The sequence below is a fragment of the Amphiprion ocellaris genome, chromosome 13, assembly GCF_022539595.1.
Source record: "Amphiprion ocellaris isolate individual 3 ecotype Okinawa chromosome 13, ASM2253959v1, whole genome shotgun sequence".
Classification (NCBI taxonomy): Eukaryota; Metazoa; Chordata; class Actinopteri; family Pomacentridae; genus Amphiprion; species Amphiprion ocellaris.
In genome coordinates this window covers 14,749,926-14,772,373 of record NC_072778.1, presented here as the reverse complement: position 1 = coordinate 14,772,373, position 22,448 = coordinate 14,749,926, and the positions used below count along the sequence as shown (strand labels likewise).

The following is a 22,448-nucleotide window of genomic DNA, read 5'->3' as shown; positions in this document are numbered from 1 at the left end:
TCCAGTCGTTACAGTAATAACCCGTAGGAGGCTCCTCCTGGTGAAACAACCAGGTATGACAGTTAATCTCCAAAATTTGAAGTGCATATTATCTAGAAAAATGTATCGACTCTTAGCAGATATTAAATATTAAATGACTTACATTCAATCAGGAGCAAAACATTTTTTTGATTGGGACATCCCTAATTAACAACTTGCAGGTTTGGCATTTGAACAAGAGCTAACGTTAGCAAATTTGTGTTTGTTAATTAATGTATGGTTAATGGCAGCTAAGTCTCTCACCCAGTAAAGTCTTTATATTCCCTTAGATGTTAGAGGCCACCGTTATTGCTGCTGAACGAGCTTTAGTAAACACATAAAATATTCGGCAGCCTCAACCCTTGCACATCTGGGTTTAGTGCAGTGGCATGAGCAGTAGGGTCAGCAAGCACTAGGCAGGCTGCTAACAAACCAGAATGACACTATTAAGCTTGCTAAAGGTAAATTTAAACCCAGTTTAAATCCATGTGGGGAAAAAAACACAACAGTTAAGAAAAACAGCTTACTTTAGGTGTAGGAGTTCTACTTAAACTCGTGGAGGTTAGTTGCATAGTTGTGCAGCCTGAGACTCATTTGAGATCAACTGTCCCATCTGTAAAGTAAGTGAGGGCAGGTGGCAGCAGCAGGGGGCAGAGGCAATAAGCTCTGATTAAATTGGAGAGCTACAAGCAGCCTTTAGCATCGGCAGCAAGTCACAGAAATACTCACTTTCTTTTACATTTGATCCCAGTTTAGTCAAATGTTGTCAGACAGTTCCACCAGCATGGATGTATTACACATAAATACATCCATGCTTCAGGCAGACCGGGAGTCAGGAAGAAAGATGCTCTTTTTTGCAGTATACAAATTATATGCAGATTATATGGAAATCAAGTTCTCACTAACCCCTCCTATCAACACCTCCCCTCCATGCCATAACAGTGAACAAGCGTTGAAACAGAAAACCACTGCCACTGAAAAGAAACTGTCTGCATAAAAGGACTGACATGAAGAAAAATTTTGCTGATTACAATTACAAAACTCAGCAAAAAATAAATTAAAATAATAATGATCTAAATGAATAAAACACTAAGCTTGCAATTTGACACAAATAGACAATTGTGGAAAATTAACCTTTTATTGAAAACAGATTTTTAAATGTTTGTATTTTGTTTTTCAGTGCAATTTTTTCTGCTTTTATTTTGAAATGCAAAAGTTTAAGCATTAATTTTTCAGTCATTTATCTGGCACCATAGGTTTAATGTTTTCAACTAACATTAATTAAATGAAAGACACTTACGTCAGTGATTTTCAAATAGTTATGGAGTTAGATTTAATAAGAGGTAACTCAACAAACAACAAGGACACAGCTAAAAGAAGTCATTTTCTAAATAACAAAATGCATCGCCATTAGATCTTCAGAAAGACAACAGCACCAAAAGACAAGGCACACTAAACAGGAGACTGATTTGCTGGAAACAGCTGCAGCAGCATTATAAAGGTACAATACAGTTATTAGCAGAGGTGTAAGCCACTGATAATGAAGTGTAACCTGAAACTAATCAAGTTAACTTACTTGCGGTTGAATCAATGCAAACAGACAGACTTATTCAGTGTTAAATGTAAGTAAAAGACTTCAGTCACACACTGCTGCTTACATAATCACTGTAACAAATGACTTAAAATCATTGAATCACTGTAATAGTAGCAGTCTTTAAACAGTATTTTTAACTCAGTGATTGTCCCTGGTCCACTCTGAATGCTTCTCTTTGGAGAAATTAGCTCTCATCTCTAAAAGGGATCAATAGCATTCAGTTAATAATTTGAATCCAACTGGCTGTATTTTCCTATATTGCAAATAGTTGAAACATATCACAACTATTTTTATTGTTTTTGTTTGACACTAAACACAGACACAAGAGACCTAAGTTGCCATCCATGTTATGTTACTATTAAATGTATTCTTCCATTTTTAATCAAAAGAAAAGAAATGTAATATCTTGTTAACTATGTTCAAAAACAAAGAGCTCATTCATGTAAGATTTGAAGGGCCAGAAGAATGACAACATAATCACTGCAGCCTTCTGCAAATGTTGTATGGTCTGTCTGTAATTACATTCTAGTGTAGCAGTTGTTTGACAACAGATCTATGGGTGTTGCTCCCGCTAAGCTGCCTGAGGAGAATATACAGGAATAATTGAAATAAAACATACTCCTTCAACCCCTTCCCACGCACACACACGTTTATATGCTGATTTAACATACATCTTCGCCACTCCACAGCTCCCAGTGAATGACTTTAATAACATGAGTTTGATGTCTGTCAGTAATGAAGCATATGAAGCAAGTCAAAGAATCCATTTAAACTAGATGGGTCCTTCTGGCAAAGAATATGTGCAGACAATAGCAGCAGTACAAGTATTTTCTTATTTCTGTCTTTCACTGCCAAAGATTTAGGGGAAAAATTTGGATGCCAGGCAGCTTAAAGCAAGAGTAGATGGGCATTATATTCTTGTTGAGGTTCAGACTTGTTTCCATTTGTTGCACTTCACTGAAACAGTTCTGTGCCGATCCTTCAGTAAAATCAGAATGCACAGAGATGCAGGAGAATAATCAAGGTTGGAATCTCAGTGTACTTTTCCATACTGTGGATTGTGAAAAGTTGTAAGACTGCAGAAGTGGTTGGGTGTCTCTGGGCAAATGATGAAATCCCTCTTGAATACTGTTAATTACGCACTGTCACAGTCTGTACCACAAGGTTATAATGTGGGTCCTATTTTGTTTGCCTCTTAAATGTTTAGTAAGTAAGTACTTTGCATTTATATCCAATTACTGCCATGCAGATAATACCCAGTTAGACTACGCATCTCTTTAGGACCTCAAAATTGACCCATCTCAAGATGAGACAGAGAATTTTCACATATTTAGCGATCCAGAGTAAACTAAGAAAAAGTGTCCTCTCATAAGCCACAAAATGAAGGTCCTCATGATTACATTTGAAACTGTCCTCTAGTCTCACAACTATACACATTAGTGAGCTACAGTCGCTGTGTTTCTCATAGTTGGGCTTCTCAACTGACTCCTTTGGGAATTTATGTCCGTTAACAATGCAGACACTAAGAAAGAGCAGCTTAATTAGTGCCTGTTTGGATTTCTTGTTTCGTTTTTACATTTTAATGCTGTATTCTCTTTTACTGTGTGCATTTGCGATGATCTGGGGGTTTCAAATATGTTTCTGATATCTGTTCTGAAAAGATAACACTCTGTAGATGAACTTTACCTCACTGCCACTTTTTGATTAATGATATATACGTGGATTTTGTTAGTATAAAGATGGATTTTACAAACAAAAACAGGAACCAGGATTCAAAGAATGCTAGAATCAGACTTTGTATTGCAATCATGAATATCCTTTCCTCCAAGCTCATCTTGAAACAAATGAAAATGAAAATGGATTTAGATTTTATTCTCTTGTGTTTTTGGTTAAAATCATTTTGGACAAATGGAGAAGGGTAAATCAAGCATAAAAAGCTACTGTCTGTAATGTAATATTGCTGGCTGCACAGTGTATCATCTATGTGGTTTTAAATACCAGCCCTAGTACACACTAGTCCGTGCGTTAAATTGGAAAAATGCAGTTGGAGGGGGATGGGTTGTAGAGCTTTCTATTTCAGTGAAATTAGAAAGAGAATTGAACTGAATGTGAAGCTGGCTGCCTATTAGCGCCTGTCTTACTGGGATTGCTGCTATGGTAAAGTGCTGCCTTCAAGCCACACATGAAGCCAGCCAATAGCACTGGGGGGAGAATCCCTATCAACAGTGGAGAGACAACAGATGACGTATTCTGGGTGGGGAAAGCAGTGCTGCTGCTACGATGAACATTTCTCCCACTATACTACATGTGTATGTGTAAGTGCATGCATGAATGGAATTATGATTGAATTGTGAGCGAATATAATAAAAAAGGACTCGTGATTTGCATGTTTTTAAAAAACCATCACAATTTTGATACAAATTCTAATGTGCACTAAATTAGAAATGTATGTTCATGTTTAGGTTGACTGTAATGTTAAACATTTACTTTGATGGCATTAATCTGAGTGGCTTTTTGAGCACAGACTGTACTGACTCACATATACATCTGGTGTGTGTGAATTTGTTTGTACATAACTGTGGGTTCTGTACATCTAGGGGCAGAAAACATACACCAAGAAAAAAGACAGTGTGTGAGAAAAATGAAGAGTGAGCAAAAGAGTGCACATGTGTGGGTGAGGAAAAATGCACCAGTGAAAATATATTCATCCATCAGCGTCAATGTGTGGGAGAGGAAGAACCACTTAATATGTATTTTACTTTACTGCCCTCTGTTTTCCTTTTTGTCCGTCTACTTTTACAAAAGTAGTGGAGCAAGTTTTGCACCAGAACTGTGCAAGCATCCTCTATCATCTAAGACAATCTGCATAAACTCAGTAACCAACTCATTACCCTTTTAATATCGAAAAAAAGCTCATACAAGCTTTTTGACTTGTTTATAGATTTGCGAGTATGTTTTTTAGATCCCGAGCTAAGTGGTGTGCACATATCTCACGAGGTGCCTTTGAAGTGGTGTTATTAATTTCCTGGCGGGTCATATTTGAATTAGTGTGAGTCACTGAGGCTCCAGTTGAGTCTCGTCTAGACTGCACTGTGTTTACATGTGTGTACAATAGAGTTAAAGGCTCTTGGGGTGGACATATTTATCAGAGGAACACTGAGGTTTACAGACTGTTGTGCCCGAAATTCTATGCCAGTTAAATCCTTACAGTGGTCATCCAGTATATGAAAAGATTTCAACACAATGTCAGTCATTTTAAAAAACACAGTGGACATGCATTTAGCAAGAGTTAAATATCTGAAATGGAAAGAAAGGTAATTTGAATAATGCACTAAAGAAGACCAAAAAAAGCAGGTAAATACACTTTATTTCGAGCCAATTAATATATTTATGTCCTATTTTGAGTCTAGGTTTAAATCTCCCTTCAAAACAAGGCTTCATTTTAGTCACTGCAGACCTGTATAATGGACGCAGAGGGTATAATAGAATATATTTTATTCTTCAGAATATAACAATGACATGTTATTTGTACGCTTGTGGGATAATCACAAATAAAATTACAGACGGTATAAAAAAAGTCTGTATATTGTTGTGCACTAGGCATCTTTGTTTTAGTCCACTCCTGTTAGATATGTAGCTGGCTCACACCCATGCCTTTTCAGCTATTTAGCAAGCACAATGCCTTTGGTAAATAACCGCTGCTGTAAGGTTTCACTCCACTGAGCTGTGTCATTAACTACTTTGTGTTGCGTGTGTATGTGTGTATGCGCTCCTGGAGTGAATGTGTACCGTGTGTGGGTGTGCCTATTTGTATTTGGTATTTACAAGGGTCTTTTCCACCAGATTAAAGCACTCCCAAACAACCCAACCCTATGAGTGTACTTCATCTTTAGCAAAAAAAAAAAAAAAAAGTGCCTTTTAATCCACTTCCACTCCATTGAAAAGACCAGGGCATTGAAAAGTCAGCTTTTGCAAGATTTGTGTCGACTGGCCAGTGTTTCCGACTCTCACAAGTAGCGATGTGGCTGCAAAGAAAGTAGAACAGCACTCAGCCCTGATTGTACTGGCATAATTGGTGTCATTTCAGCTTCGATACGGCAGCTGAATACGCATGGGGCCGTGCGCAGCATTGATTTGGCTTGACTTGTGAAAAATTTGGCCGATATTTTTACAGAGGAGATCAGATCCATTACGTTAGTATTTCTCCTCCTGCTGATTGGATCAGGAAAACATTGCTGGACTGTAATTACTCCCCTGAAGCCAACAGAGTACAGTTTGAGAGTGCATCATAATTGATAGTGTTTTCTTGACATAACTGCCTTGCTAATGGAATATTCATTTTACATTGTGTGTGTAAGTACAAAAGGTTTCCCAGTTGGGCCGTGTGAGCATGTTAAGTCTGTGTGTTTTATGAATGGCAGGGAAACATCATTAGCACACTATACTTAACACTTTATCAGCCTTTAAATGTCGCCTTCCTATAGGCAGTTATTAGACTGTAAAGAGCTTGGGCCATAACTTCTGTCGGGATCCTCCCTCATTGTAAAACATGAGACCATTCTCTGCCCTCCCTTGACCTTTGTCCATGAGATAAGATGCACGTGTAAATTAATCTGTGTTTAAGACATTTCTGCATGCAAGAACAAACATAATCGGGAGGTGAGACACGGACATTGAAGATGTTTTTTATGCATTTGAATAAGCTTGTTTGCATTCTAGTGAACAAACTGTACTGAAACAACATTTGCATTCCTGTCACTACAGAAAATGTCAAGAGAGCAGAGAGATGAGAAGGACGGATGCAAGAATATCTTAGGAGAAGTTTCATGCTTCTACAGCTCTAATTCACACAAGATAAATCCTGATGTCTCGTTATACATGCTTGTTTTAACTTTGCAAATACTTTCATGACATTAAATTGTAAACTTTGGATGTGAAAATAGTTTTTATTAGAATGAAAACTGTCCAATGGAATCCAAATTCAATTGCAAGAAACGCCCTTTGTGCACACAGGTATATGTAAGGCACCCTGTGAATACCAACAAATCCTGCAAAATTAATGGAAAGCGGGAGGTAAAAATAGATGTCACTGCTGGCACTGTATTAGGTTAAACAACGAAGCTGATATAAAACATGAATAGAAGACACTAAAGCTTTCAATTTTCTGTCCTTCTGTTCTCTTTCTTGCTCCTGTCTACCAGGCAGACAGGTGTACAAAGTCAGATAAAAAAACATTACTCACCCTCGACACAGAAGCTTTAGAAAAGAGGTATGAATAGGGATGGACTGAATTTCCCTATTTCATTCCTATAAAATGAAGAGAAAGGTTTTACAGAGCTGCCAGCAGTGCAAATATTCTCTTGGCTACAGAGGGCAAAGAACAGGTAACCGACTTATACAGCAGGGGTAATTAGGCAGCTCATTTAAATCTTTATTGTGTCAAACACACCAGAGCTTTCATCATATTTTCCATCACTTCAATCAGTTCTATACGAAAGAGAATCAGCACCTAAAAGCACCATATACACTAACACTTCTGTGATAATATTTACAAAACTGCTTGCCTAGACTTTCAGTGAGTGAGGTTGCCAGCTGTGCATCGTTTGGACAAGGACTTGTCATAGTTGCATATTTCAAGGAAAAGCCCACGTAGTGTAATGGGATCATTAAAAGTCCATTTAGCCAAACCACCACAGAGACCTGCAGGGAGGGAGATGACAAGACAGGTATTATTTCTATGCAGATAGTGTCCTCCTTTTTTTCCTGTTTCTAAAGTGATTTCCCTTGCTCCATCTGGCACTGGAGTCATGATTAAAGTGATGTGATATTTTTTTCAACGGGAGATTGGTTTTAGTGAACAATAGAGACGCTATTGAGTGAAGAAGATGCTACTGGAGCCCATTCAAAAGAATCTGAATGTTTCTGTCTATCACAGAATAGAAATGGGGATCCCCTGCCATTTTGGCCCCTCCTTGTGTCAGTCTGAGATAGCCTGTTGTCCAGAGACCCACTCCAACACAGCAGTAATGGCCAGCAGCCGCTCCTCCATCTTGGCTCTAACTGTGCCTGTATCTATCTGTATGTGTCTGTTTATCAATAGACTCTTATTCATCTCCAGGAGGAGTGTAACCAGCCAAATCCACATAAGCTCATTATTAGAGGTAGAACAGAACTCCTGGCTCGAGAGCATCCCGTTGTTTCGCTTCCAACTGCTGCTCGTGCATAACTGAGATGGAAGCTGCCCAGTTTCCCTAAGAACTGCTGCTGCTCATCAGGCTGAACAAGAGACTTCATATAGCAAGAAAGAAGGAACACAATGAGATAATGATGGAGGTGAACAGTGCAGAAATTAACAATTGAGAAAGGAAAAGATTAAGAAAGCAATAGAACACCAAATATTGTAAATAAAATCTGTCTTCCAGGGGATTGAAGAGAGAAAACTTAGAAAACCAGTTTACTGTGTGGCCAAAAAAGTAACAACAGCACATCAGCAACATGGAAAAAATATTCACACTACTTGTTCCAGCTTGGCCTAAGCTTTCTGTTCTTTGTGTCCACACAAATCAGTTGTATTTTGAAGGAGAGTCTGTTCTTGCTATGTGCATGTGAGCACCATTATTATTTTTTCAAAATACGTTTTTAAAAAGTGACAGTGACAATCTGGGAGCAAGGGCGCCAAAAAAAGTTTGAAAATGGTAGAATAATGTAACATACAATAAATAAATCTGGGAAACTGTGAAAATAGCTGCAATTACCTGTAAAAACATACATATACATTTTTACCTGATTTACGTACAGTAATATCGTGTCATTTTATGGCCACACCTTGTAAAAGAATAAATAACTGTTTCAAAAAAATGCAGATTCTTGGTGTGAACATCATGTACAGTTGTTCATGTATAATCAATATGTAAATTACACATTTTTTCTGTGATTTTACTAGAAAATGTCTTATATTTAACAATACTTTTGCTAATTCAAATACAGTAAAAATAACATAATTTGATTGCTAAACATGAAAAAATGAATTCACGCTTATGAAATTACAGATCTTTAATGTGGACGTGGATTCTTAACAAATCAGGGAAAATCTGTAAAATAAGAGAAGTTCAGCAGTTAAAAGGGTTGATTTTTTACACAGCCTTTCAAACGTAAGTCTGTTGTGTGCATACTTTGCGAGTGATGGCGAGTCGTTTCAGCTGGTTAGAGCGTGATGCTACTACATTTTCAGTACAGTGTCTCCTCAACATTAATTGGAGGGCTTTCTCTCCTGCTCCCCCTTTTCACAGCATCAGGCATGTTGTTGAGCTGAAGGGTGTTAGTGCGTCAGATATTCAGACAGCTTAGTGGAGGGAGGGCAACGGCATCACACATAATTCCATAGCAGATATGGTATTTTATTGGTTACTGCTTTATAAATGCCATGTTTATTTTGATTTTGATGTTAATCATGTAGTTAATTTCCTTGAGTTAAAATACATTTTCATGTGTCAAAAGTAGCATTTGGTCTCATTTGTACGTACATGGAATATGATGGAGATTTGGTGTGTAATCACGAGTGCTTGAATGGGTGGAAGCCAAACAAGATTTTGCACAGGTCCCCCAAAAAGCTAAAAACAGGCCCTGCTATCAAGACTAGATTAGCATTGTAACACAGAAAAATAATACTGCTGTGCACACGCAGATCACAGTTACTCTGAGGCTGAGCTGACTTTCTTTCCATAAAATTATAATTTGAGGGATACAAATAACTTAGAGGTCCACCTCAACAACACACTGGAAGGACAATGCTGTGTTGCCTAGGCAACTAGAGGCCAAGGCAGTCTGTATTTTTTGAGGATGCTTAGGTCCTTTAATATGTTCACCAAGACACTGCAAATCTTTTTTTTTTTTTTACCACTCTTGTTGTTGCAAGTGCAATATTGCTGAAATCTGGCAGGCATAAACATCAGAGCTAGTGATGCAAACAAACTGAATACGCTGATCACAAACACAGGCTCTGTGCTGGACCTACTTTGGAGCTGTCAACAGTTTGGAGAGGAAGATGCTGCACAAACTGATGTCTATCGTGGAAAATGTCTGGCATCCTCTCCAAGATCTAGAAGAAAAGCAACAAAAATCTTCCAGTAATGGGCTGAAATGTTCTTTAAATGTCCTAATAATGTAGCTTTCTGCAGTTTTTTACCAAAGTAAAATATTTCATATTTATCTTGACCGTGCTGACAAGGAAAGGCCAAAAGGTCGTTAGTATTATTCACATCTTTGAAAATTTGATTTAATGGCAGTTTGCTAAATGGATAATAAGACATATAACATATGAGTACAAATAACATCTACATTTCATGGCAAACTGGTCAGCCAATGGGACAACGGCCTTGGTCACAGTGTTGGATGGACAGGCTGACACATCAGTGGACTAAAATGTTTGCAAACAGCAGAAATGAATAGCAGGTAGGAGTCTTGTAGAACTGTGGATTTTGTCCTCCTTCATTAACACTGAAAGTGTTTTAAAGGGGGCTCTCAGAGCAGGGTTGCTCCATCTCAATAGTCAGCGGCCTTCTGCTCGACCACCTCTGATTCCCCTGAAACTTTTAATCCTAAACTGATATTTAAAACAGCATATGCAAAGTTTTAAATTGATATATCAAGTACTTACAGAGATAACTTACCTTTAAAACAGCCCTTTGATCCACTTTTAGCAGGCTTTTTAAAAGACTGAAATTTGAGGTTGTGTTTGAACGAAACTATTTCAGGAAATATTAACTAACTGTGGAAATTTCAAGCCTTTATCTTTTGCAGTTCCACTCATTCAAACACAGACTCCAATTTCAATGTGCAAAAAAATGTCTGTAAACTGGGTTTCTGGGCCATTTGTATTTGATATAGCAGTCTAAAATTTCACAGATATGTTTATAACTATCCATATTTTATGCTATAAAATTTTCAGGCAAATCAGAGATGGCTGGGCAGAAATTGTTCTAAAAATTTAATGATTTAGATGGAATGACCCAGTAGCCTGTATGGTCAGGAGGAACAATTGCAATCCATGAATAAATAAATACAATACATAATACATGAATACATACATACATGTGATTTTCCATACACTAGCAACTACTGCTGTTTGGCTGTAGCACCTAAAGGACAGCGATTGGATACAAGTATGAGTGTTCATGTGAATGCATAGTCACTTTACTTATCCAGCCCCTCAGCTTCTATGTTTAAATGGATTAAAAGCAGTCCTGTCTGTAATAAGCATCATATGGAGGACAGATTTCTTTCTGACCCATAACTATAAGCTGCCAAATGGTTCTGCAGCTCCCTTGATGAGCTTAGCAGTAATTCAAATTGAATTTTTGGTACCCCTGTGATGTTGAAGCTTAACAGAGGACTGGAACTGAGCCAACAGGATGTATCCTACAGAGGTGGTTTGTTGCAAGCTTTCTGTCACTTCAGCGATGTTTCTGTCAGAGATCTTTGTCAGTGCCGGTCTGTGACGGCTCTATCAGGGAGAGGGGATGATAAACGAGTGTCAGTCACCATAGGTAGGTGTAGGCTTTGTGTCTCAAGTGGGCTCTGTGTCTTGATGTGACAAAAGGCACAGTACAAAGTGGTGGAGGTCTTTTAACAAGTTCAACATTTTCCAATCTATTACAGTTCACCGCTTTTAGGTTACATAGCTTTTCTATGTTGTAGCCGCGTTGCATGCAAAGGCTTCAATAGAAGAGCAAAGCACATCATCATCAGACATGAGCCTCGTTCAGTCTTTTGAAGTCCGGTTACTGCTGCACATGAAGAGTGACGCTCTTAAACTGTTAAAAAAAAAAAAAATTGAGAGGCTGTTATAGATGACTTGGTGTCTGGTAGTGACATGTTGTTTGTCATGATCTCACAGCAGGTCTCTGGCCCGGGGGACACGTCATCACTCTCACCGATGTGAGGTTTTTTAATTAGGTTAGCACTGAGCCCAGCAAGACCTGCGTTGGTCTGAAAGAGGTATCTACACGTCTCCTTCTTAGAAAGCTCACAATACCCGTTGTGAGTTTCAGCCACTAGCTATTCCAACTGTGTCTAACTGTGCCTTACGGTGCTGTTTGCATATACTCTGCATATTTTCATTTGCAAAGTGTCCTTTGAAGAAGAATTTAAAGCAGAATAATTCACTGCTGACTAACTCCACTTCTCTTTAGTCGCCTCATGCACCGTCTTACACGCCGTCGCTCGATCTCTCTCTGGGGCAATTGTCTTCTAAGTGATTAGTTTTGTACCCTGTTTTGCAGGCACACTGCCCAAGCAGCTCCACGAATTGGACAAATGTACACATTCAGACACCTAAGCGCACACCCACACAAAATCGTGCCTCAGGGGAAATAAACCTCAGTCACAGTGTTGCAGCATTAATGGCAAAATCCCATTGAAACTCGGGATTCTAACAGAAAGGGCGAGTGAACTCTTGCACAGTGTGGAGTCTGGAAGATGAATTTTGCATGTCTCTAAGGAGTCAACCTGCAACCAGCAGATCAGCAAAAGTGACAAGGAGGTACCTTGATAACACAAAAAGATAGATGGGCAACCTTGTGTTTGATAAGTGCATACGGATTGCATGTAATCCTATTAATCGCACCTTTTGAAACCATTTTAATCATTTTTTGTAGTTTAAGGTCATTAAACACAAAGCATAAGAAGTCAAAAGACAGTAGTAAAAGATCTTGTCCAGCAAAGTCTTAAATGGACGACACTCAGAAAGATAATGAACTGCCCATGCATAATTAACAGCTGGAACCAAATGAGAATATACTATTCATCTTGCCTGTATGTTTTATTAATGCTCCTCTGTATCTTTCATATCACTGTTATCTATGCTATAAAGTGCTACATTATTCACTACAGTAAATGGAATGAATAGATTTAGAACATTAGCGGGAACTTGAGCCCGGAGATGGTCCCTTCGCTCTGAGTGTGTGTTGGATGTGCAGCGCAATGTACCGTTATTAAGTCGCACTCTCAAGTAATGAACTGTTGCATTTCAGCTGCTTCTATTCATAACAGGATGTCAGTGACTCTTGGAACCTTGTGAACTACTGTCCAGCAACAACTGTACACTGTATCTCGTCTTCCCTCCTCCAGGAACACTTTACACCAGAGTGCAAATTCAAGGAGTCGGTGTTCGAGAACTATTATGTGACATACTCCTCCATGATATACCGGCAGCAGCAGTCGGGCAGGGGCTGGTACCTCGGTCTGAACAAGGAAGGAGAAATCATGAAGGGGAATCATGTCAAGAAGAACAAGCCAGCAGCCCACTTCCTACCCAAACCTCTAAAAGGTGAGTCTGCAAGCCAGATCCTCTTTCACATTTCACCGTTCAGCGGTGAGATTGTGCTCAATCAGAATTAGTTTGTGCAATGTGTCGTCCACCCATGTGTTCCAAGCTGAATAGCAAGTCAAAGCTGTGAAAAATCATAGAGAAGGGGGAGATGTGATATTTACAGATGGGAACAGTGCATTCATACTCCTAGACTCGAAAAACGTAAGCAGTTACGTTTTGTCAAGTACGTTTATAAGCGAATCTGATTTTGAAAAGGTGTGTGTGTGTGTGTGTGTGTGTGTGTGTGTGTGTGTGTGTGTGTGTGTGTGTGTGTGTGTGTGTGTGTGTGTGTGTGTGTGTGTGCTGGTGGGGTTCCAAAAGCATTTGGCGATTCGTCGTGCAGTTATAACACAGCATATTGACTGCTCAAACAATGCAATGCTCAGCTTCAGGGATGAAGTTGCTCTAATTACATAATCTGTTAAGAAACTTCTTTCTGACTATTCAGGCATGTGGCTATTCTAGCTGGCAAGGGAATTGTTTCTCACAGTAGGAGACCTTAGAACAACCAGTTTTCTCTGATTGAAATTCCTCATTTTCTTTCTCATCTTAATACTTGAGGCCTGCATGGAGATTCTTTAGCTAAAGACTAAATTAGCTGCTTCCTACAAGACTGTGCTATTTAACATTCTGAGAGATGCTGATATGTACCTATTCAGTAATTTGCTCTGGCTGGTCACACTGCGCAAAACGAGACTGAGCCATTGTTTGCAAACAGACGCACGTTTAAATGCTTTGAATGGCAGCAGACAGGACTTTATTTTCACTGAAGTCACAGAAAACCCCACCCATCCAGATGCTGTGTGTGGCTTTGGACAACAGAGGAAACAGGGAGGAGAGAGGGGAGAAATGGTTCTGTTCTCTCTGTTGAAAAGGCCACAGTCCTTTCATCTTCAACAAGACACAGATTCACCTGTCAACGGAGAGGAGACAGAGAGAGAGTCTGTGTTTTGTTCAGAGAAGAAAAAAAGAACAACATTCTGGGTCTTTTTTTTTGTCTGAGTAAGATATGAAAGGCTTGCAGAGCAAAATACTCAAACAATACAGAAAACAGGGCAGTTTCTTTAGATTGTTGGTTGCTGAGTACAGTTTGGATCCATCATCTGGCTTGTTTATACCCCGTTTTCCACACACGCACATCATGATGCCTAATATTTAGGTAAAATAAGTCTAACTGTCCATTATTAAAATGGACATTTAATTCATATACAGACATATGTGAACTGGCTCCTCTATGAGGTAAGCCTGTTTCATCTAACGCAATCCAAGACAACAGTTCTATCATCATTTTTATTTACAGAAAACTTTAAAAAAATTCAGTTTTTGCTCACATTGTCAGAAAAGTAATACTTGTACTTTATATTTATTACTGATGCCACAATGGGGTTGTGTATTGGAGTGCATTACATTCAAGATGATTCCAACTTTTTAACCACTTATGTATGGAAGCTGGATATACATAATATTAGAAACAACGTTAAATACAATGCAGTCCATTACAATGACAAAATGAAAAAAACAAACACTGAATTATCTCTTCATTACTTAAATGGACACCAAATTGTCTTAGAATATTGTGATTTGCAATGACGATACTAATTAGGAGTATAATTATCAGTACAGTATAGTATCATACAATGGTGTATAAAGCCTGAATTAATGTGTACATACTTAAGATTGGACATCGAAGACCTGCTTTGACATTCTACTTGCAAAGAAATCATTAAGAAATAATCATTTTAAGTCTGCTCATGGGTTCCTTAACACATTTCACTAATTATTTTTAAGTATTCAAACAGAACAGCAGTGTAGCCTTGATTTTTTTGTGTCGTCTAGGATAGAAACACAACAGACACCTTATGAACTACAGGTCTGACATTCTCAGTAAATCTACTCAACCATTGCTGAGTTGTTGGACTAGCAGGCAAACAGCACAAATTGTATAATGGTCTTCTTAAATGCTACTTTACAAAATGCTTTACCATCATTAAAACAGATTTGTTAAAGTAAACCCCAAAATACTGAAGAAACCAGAAAAGAAACCACTGTCGCTATGGTTACGATGACCTTATCTAGCTCTGCGTTTCTGTTAGTAACATTTGACACAACTCATCTGTTGAAGAGAAAACAGGAGGATGGTGTACTACCATTACAGGAAGAGCGATTCTTTATTTCTCTTCTGTGACAACAAACACAACATTTTCTGCAACTATTCAATTTACTAACGTACGTTGCAGCTGACTACATTAACTTTATTACACTTTGTAGCAACGCTATGACTCTCACACGGTTCTGGGGTTTTTCCGTCACACACTGGGAGAGACTCACTTCACACAACACACCCACTAACCTACGTCACCACATTTTTTAAAGGGCAGTTAGACTAAAGTGGGCTAACCTGACTAGGTAGAAACATAGTTCATATGTTAATTCATATAACTGCTGTTTGTTTGCTGTGACTGGCAGGGATGGAGGAAGACATTGTCATATTATAGAAGTATTACTACCACACTGTAAAAGTCTTGCATTAAAAAAAGTTACTTACTGTAAAAGTATATTCAGGAAAATGTAATATGGCAAAAAAAAAGTAAAATTACTCAATGCAGAAGAAAAATGTTTCCTGTGACTGTTAGCAGATAGTACAGTATAACCTATCATGAGATTATTATTATTGTTCATGCATCAATGCAAAAGGAGGATTTTACTGTTGTCGTAGCATTAACTCTGTGCTCCTTAAAAATTAGTATCAGAATCAGTAAGCAGAATTGTTAAGATACACATCATCCTTTACAGAAAATGTCAATGAAAAGTATTCTTTTGTTCTCTTAAGCCACAAAATTGCACTGAAAACATTAAATATTTCTGGCCAGATCCATCGCCGCCACATTAAAGACAGTGAAAGTTGTGCTCTATATTTTTGTGTAACTATCCTAGTTTCCTATCAAGGGCTTCATTCAGTAATCCAGAAGTAATTGCAGTGTAGAATATTCCAGTTTTGGAGTCAAGTTTCTCGTTTCTTCTATTTGCTGCCTCTTCTTGCATTTTTGGCAGAGCTTCTCCAGCCAGCATCTTATTAAGAATCCATATCTGCCCTCTGAGATCGCTATAATAGCTTTTCACTTTCAGTTAACGGAGCATCCAGGGGGTCTCAAGCAAACTTAAGAGCAATACCCAGAGAATGATTGCCTTGCTTTATGCTGAGAGAGAAATATTGAGAAAGTGAAGAAGCTGAATAACAAGGATAGATATAGGCCGGGTGAGACACTAATTCAAACAGATACCAAACGCCATTCCCCTTAGCTGCCTTTTGTGCATTTTATCTAAAAGTAGAAAAATAGCGTCGCTGAGGTCCAACAACAAATCCAAAATGAGCAAAACAAATTTAATACATACTTTTGCCGTAATACCCCATCTTTTGGATAAACTTCAAATGATCCAGTAATGCACAATATTTACTAAATCTTTTGCATAATTTAAGTTTCAGATGTAGGTAGTGGCTCAGAAAGAGCTCCACGCAGTAAGGAGAGAGTAAGACAAATAAAGGAGAATTTGTTCCAGCAGCTCATAAAAATTCAGAGGCAGTGGTGTTACAGGGCACCAATTAAGAAGCTGTCTCTGCATTGGTGATGGCATCTCCTCCAGGCATTACTCACTACTCTGCTGGTTCCAGTGTGAGAGGCTCAGCCCACAGCCTCTCGTTCTGTCTTCCTCTGGATGAAGCAAGTTCAGCTCACGTCATTCAAACCCAAACAGGAAAATCCTCTTAAAATTCTTACAGGAAGCCCCGATGCAAGAGACAAAGCGCTGCCTTTATCTGGAGAGCGTGTAGCCTGTCAAGAGGCGTCTGTCGCAGAAAACAAGGGGAGGTTTGTGTGGAGAGAAAATTACAAGTTGTTTTGGGGATTATTGTTTAAAAATGATAAGCAGCATTGTGTTGAGGTGATATTATAATCCTACAGTACTGTCACTAACAAGACCGACACTGATCATCAGCAGTTTTCCAGCAAAATCCTGCCAATGATTGATGTGTGTACACAAGGATGGTCTCTGGATTGCTGCTGTAACAAAAAAATGCTGGGCTAAGTGAAGTGTCTGAAGGCCCGAGTTTGCTGTTTCAGCCACAGATTCCCTCAGGAACGAACATCAAATAGCATTCTAGGCAGAAGGTTGTTGACAACATCCTGAAACCAAAGACTGTGAACCTCAGATTACTGATATTTCTTCTGAAAAGGAGGCTGCTGGGGTGCAGATTGGGCCAATGCTGCATACACAGCAAAGCTAAAGCACTAGCGACTCTTGAATTTATAATGCCATGCTGTGAATATGGGATTTTTTTTTTTTTTAAACTTCAGCACCAAGCTAGTCTACGGGGATCTCTTGATTAAGCAGTTTGCAGGAGACGAGACATTGGCTGTGAAAAGTAATTGGACAGTCCGGTAGTCTTCCGTGAGGTTCATGAGGTTGGTTCACAAAATACATATTTTTAAAAAAAGATATTTAAGCCATAGAAAAACACATTAAGCACAGCTCTAAACAAATGTGTTCTACTAAAACAAATCAATAAATCTTGTAATAATGTGAGCATACCAGTAAATGGAATAAAAACATAGTTGGACATGATCTAATTGTCAATCTAATAGACATGTCAACAGCTCCACCTAAATTATTTTAAGTTTGTTAATTGTAGGCTTCACCACTGACATAAAAAGATGAGTTAATAGCATTTAGGTTAAACAGTTACTAAGTTGTAAATTAGTATAACTAGCTGATATAGTAAGGTAATTTAAGTTGAGAAAAGGTGATAAACTAAAAGACATTAAAATGAAGCAACTGTTAAGTCACATAGAGAAATGTTACAGATAGGTTTGCTGTTCTTACAAACATAGTATATTTTCTCAGTTTAAATACTTGTTTTGGCATGAAGAAGTTACAGCCGCAGCTGTTGAAGCTATTTTAGTGCAAACACAACATGAGAGGCTGTTTCCAGGTGAAAAGGTGTTAACATGAGACTAAAATCAATATTTGCTAATATGTTAGTTTCCTGAAAAACAATCAAATTGAATGCATTGGGTGAACTCTTGGGTCTCAGCTCAGATTTTAAAGTCAAAAGATTAAACAATGTCTTGAGTTCTAAAGTGGTATCAGAAAATGGCAAAATGAGCTCAGCAAATGGGGAGAGTGACACAGAAGAGACCATTCTTAAGCTCAAAGCATAAGACAGCCAGGATAAAAGTTGCAAAAGAACATGCACAGTCGCTTTTGAAAGTGTGTTATATTGGCAAGAGCCCAAATTACACTTAAATGGACCCGACAGTAGAAAATTAGTATGAAGAAAATGGAAACGTCAGAGTCTGCGCTGGTTTCTTTCTTTAAGAATTACGATTTACTGATGGAACCATAAACTCTGAAATGTACAGAGGAATGTTTGATGCAAATGTGAAGAAATCAGCCAAAAAATTATTCAAGCTCCAGAAATGGATCTTTAGAAGGATGGTGATCCAAAGCACAACATTCACTAGTTGAAGGAATATTTCACCCAGGAGAGAAGTCTAGGATGGTCTTCCCAGAGACCTGACCTAAATCTTAAAGACCACCAGAGAGAAAATGTCATTGATGCTGTGAGTGTGAATAAACTGACAGCTTTGCAGGCTAACTTATTACAGCTATGAAGGAACTAGTTTATTAAATGCAAAGACACTGTCATGCAGTTAAAAAATATCATGTTATACAATATCAGGATTTATTCTAACCACCATGAAAGAGTCAAGTTCCACGAAAGTGTCTTTTTATTGCTGCATGTACTCTTTATATTTGTCACAGTTCTTGTTTATCGCTTTGTTCTGTGTGTTCAACGTATAGTGTCAGTTTTTCTGATTGTCCCTTACTTTGTGTTTCCACAGTGGCGATGTACAGAGAGCCATCTCTACATGACTTGACAGAGTTCTCTCGCTCTGGCAGCGGCACGCCCACCAAGAGTCGGAGTGCCTCAGCCGTCCTCAACGGAGGAAAAGCCGTGAGCCAGAATGAGTCGACGTAGCCCGGTAGCCAAACCCAGGCCTGGGGCCGAACCACGAAACCTTACCTCTAGCAGAGCGTGAATCCAAGCAGACTTGTTTCTCCGATCAGCGGTTCAGAACTAGCGACGACAACAAACCACACATAAAACGCCCAGACACCATCAATTAAAAACAGCTAGGTACCATCCTGGTCAGTCATCATCAAAAAAAAAGCATCAATAGTAAGAATTAACAGCACATAGATCATTTTGGATTTCAAAAAAAAAATGAATGAGAATTTTTGTTTTGGGCTTGAGATTTATTTATTATCTTGGTCATTCTCTTTTGGTGATGATCGCATACCAGTTAGCTCATCTTTATCTTATTTTGTTCTTACTTAATTTCCTGTGGACAATAACTTTTCTTAGGTCATGCAAACACCAAGCAGTCGTGCATCTGTCAGGCAGGGATGGGAAGGTAGACGTGCAGTTGTTCAGGGCAGCCAGTAATGGTGCTGGTCTACAAGGCTGCAGTGGTACAGAACAAGCCCTGATCTCTGTCTCATCCATGCTTCTGTGAATACAAAGCCTATAAACTCCCTGGTGAGGCACAGCCTAGTGCTGCTGGGACTGTGGCCAGCCAGATGGTAGCTCTCCTGCGTCCTAGTGCACACGCTCAGAGACTCAGCTCTCTAGCATGGGAAAATGAAGCCTATGTTCAACTGACCTGAAATATAAAGGGACAGTGTGGCTCTCTTGCAGTTTTTCTTTTTTTTTTCATTTTAGAGATGCCACAGCTGCACCTTGTTTTCGCTAATTTTATGAATTAGCCGAGAGCTTTTTATTTGATAACTGGTTTTGTTTTTTTGTCCCCTCTTGTTCTCTTCCCTTGCCATTGTTCAGTATTTGTATTTTTGTTCATTGTAGAAAAGGGTTCCAGCAAACCAAAGACAGAACGAAGAGTGTCCCTTTAAGCCGCTGAAAACCAAGCCAGTATAAAGGCAAAGCTGGATTTTTTTTTTTCACTGTACATTTTTGATGAAAGAAAGCAAAGATTTTGTTGGGGGAATAACGAACAATGGACAAAGGAAATGATGTTAAACATTTTGGAGTTGGCAGCGTGCTTCATGTTGTGCTTTTAGCTGATATGCTCAATGACCGAGGTATGAAACGACTATTCTGTCCCCATTCCCTTCTGTTACCACTGTGTCACAATGTCTCTAGCTCTTGTCCTCGTGATTCGTTTCCTCCCTCTGTGCTTGTGTCATACTTCGACTCCCCCAGCCATCCCTTTTTGTCAACTTCTACTGACTGATACAGTTCACCATATGAATATGGTGAGAGCTCCCTTTCCCAGGATGCTTGTTATGTGTTTGAGTAACTTATTGTGGTGACAATATTTTCTATATTAAAAAAAAAAAGAATACTGTGGACTTTTAGGTGGCTTAACATTTTATAGGACACGTCATATTTGTAAACGTGAAAAAAAAAGACAAAAACATACAAAAATGGACATCTTCCCTTTCTTGCACAGGGCATGTACAAACACAAATATGTACAAAAAGGACCCTTTTTGTGGGCTATGTACTCTTCCCTTCAGCTACATAACTTGTTTCTGGTACATGCTTCTGGGAGACTTTGTTTTCTGGGTTTCCTCTGGAGGTAGTCTGTATTAGGTGAACCTATCTGTTGCATGGGAGAAAGCAGGGAAATTCTGGTCTAGGGCTGCATGATGTAGGCTATGTGTATTAACCCATGTTGGATCATGTGTTCCAAACTACCAGGCTAAATCTGATAAAACAACATACACAGACGGACATGGTGGCTGTCTGATAACTTCCAGTTGTTTATTATTTGTTGTATACACAAAAATGCACTGAATAAAATGTTTATATTAAGATATACTTTTAATATGTGTCAGACTTTCTCCTTTGTCCAATTACTTGCCTGACTTATTCCGCCGACGAGCCATCGCAGGTAAAGAGAACACTGGGTTGTTAGTTAGAGTTGTATCTCAGCTTCAACAATCTGCACTGATTGGTGTTATAGAAAGGCCTGCATCGCTGAAGCCCTCCTGAACATACACTCATTCCCAGCATCTTTCTATCTGTGGACACCAGTGTCATACAGAGGTGGGATATGCCTGTAATTGCCTCAGAGTTGCAGCTGGTGTAAAGGCTTAGGGCTCATTCAATCTAATAACTCAATATCTCTTTTGGACACGATAGAAGACTTGATACCTGGAAATTGCTCCACTGCTGTGGGTTTTTCCCTGCGTCTAAATAAGTGCTGCCGTGGCCTAGTAATCTCGCAAAGCAAGTAAGATTGCCTTTACCTTTTTCCCAAAGGCTAAACATGAGATTACTTTCAGTAAAAATAATTCAAATCTTTTCTTGCTAGACAATAAATCATATCTGAGCAAAGGCACAAGACAGCCTTAGGTTCCGTCTTCATTGGTAGAACTTCAGACTTTACTAGGTCAAGTTTTTACATAATTAAGCAAGAACAACAACAACAACAAATATGGTTTGATGGATAAAATTAGAACACTTAATTGCTATAAGGTCTTAATATGAGCAGAGAGGACATAACACAAGGTGATAATTACCTGGTGAGTCCATCACTGGTGAGACAAGCCAGGATAGAATAATAATCTCAGTGATGGCATGACATTGTGTCAACCTACGGAGCTTTGTTAATAAGGTCAGCCGTCTTCCTTACTTTCTCTGTCATCTCAGGAAGAAGCACTTTCTTAAATGAGGGGTTACGTCCATAATCACTCTGCTCTGATTGTCAGCTACACTGGATGTCAGAGAGCATGTCTCAAAATGTGATTCAAAGAACAAGCAAGAAAGCAAAACTCAAACAGATTATAAACACTATTGTGGGGAGGGAGTAGTGGTGCGATGGATAATGCAAGAACACTGATGTTTTCTTCAATTAAATTCTTAATATTGATCTGTGGAGCTTTTCTAATGAACTATAGTGGCTGTATTTTCCATAATAAAGAAACTTGTCAGCCAGTGTTTCTCAGGGATGCGTTTTTGGACAACAACGGAATTTAAACACAAAATGTTTCTCTTAGATGAAGTACCTTTAGTATTGCATACTGGAATTTGATTATACTTTGCACTACAGATGTGAAAATGAAGAGCTATAAATTAAAAAAAACATGTAATGCTATAATTAATTAATAATTAAGCATGTATTATAATACAATCCTGCAGCTCAAGCTTGTTTGTTGAACGACATCAGCAGCACAAAAGCCTGCAGTTATAATTTTAATGTTCTCTCCAGAGTGCCACTAATGTGCGGTTACAGCTACGACCTTTAACCACCAATAAAAATAAAAGAAAACTACAAAAAGACATGCTGAATTTCTGCTTCATTCCAATAGGCAGCTTTTCTGAATTTATTAAACAGCATACACACTCAGATCCCAGTATAATGTTTTTTTTTGTTTGTTTTTTTAA

General features: G+C 38.6%; 1 protein-coding gene and 1 long non-coding RNA gene across 6 annotated transcripts in view; one reads left to right on the top strand and one right to left on the bottom strand.

The window, feature by feature from the left end:
- The window catches only part of fgf13a (fibroblast growth factor 13a), a 101,871-nt gene extending 80,985 nt beyond the window's left edge, over positions 1-20,886 (top strand). For all 5 annotated transcript variants that reach the window (XM_035946653.2, XM_035946654.2, XM_023266876.3 and 2 more), the window contains 2 exons: positions 12,740-12,938; positions 18,881-20,886. In XM_035946653.2, coding sequence (XP_035802546.1) covers positions 12,740-12,938; positions 18,881-19,017 — 336 coding nt within the window. In that variant the 3' untranslated portion in view covers positions 19,018-20,886. The remainder of the gene's footprint in view (positions 1-12,739; positions 12,939-18,880) is intronic.
- LOC111566330 (uncharacterized) overlaps positions 7,177-22,448 on the bottom strand; it is a 39,154-nt gene continuing 23,882 nt past the window's right edge. The window contains exons 2-3 of the long non-coding RNA XR_002745987.3: positions 9,627-9,710; positions 7,177-7,312 (exon numbers count right to left, since the gene is read on the bottom strand). This is a non-coding gene — a long non-coding RNA (uncharacterized LOC111566330). The remainder of the gene's footprint in view (positions 7,313-9,626; positions 9,711-22,448) is intronic.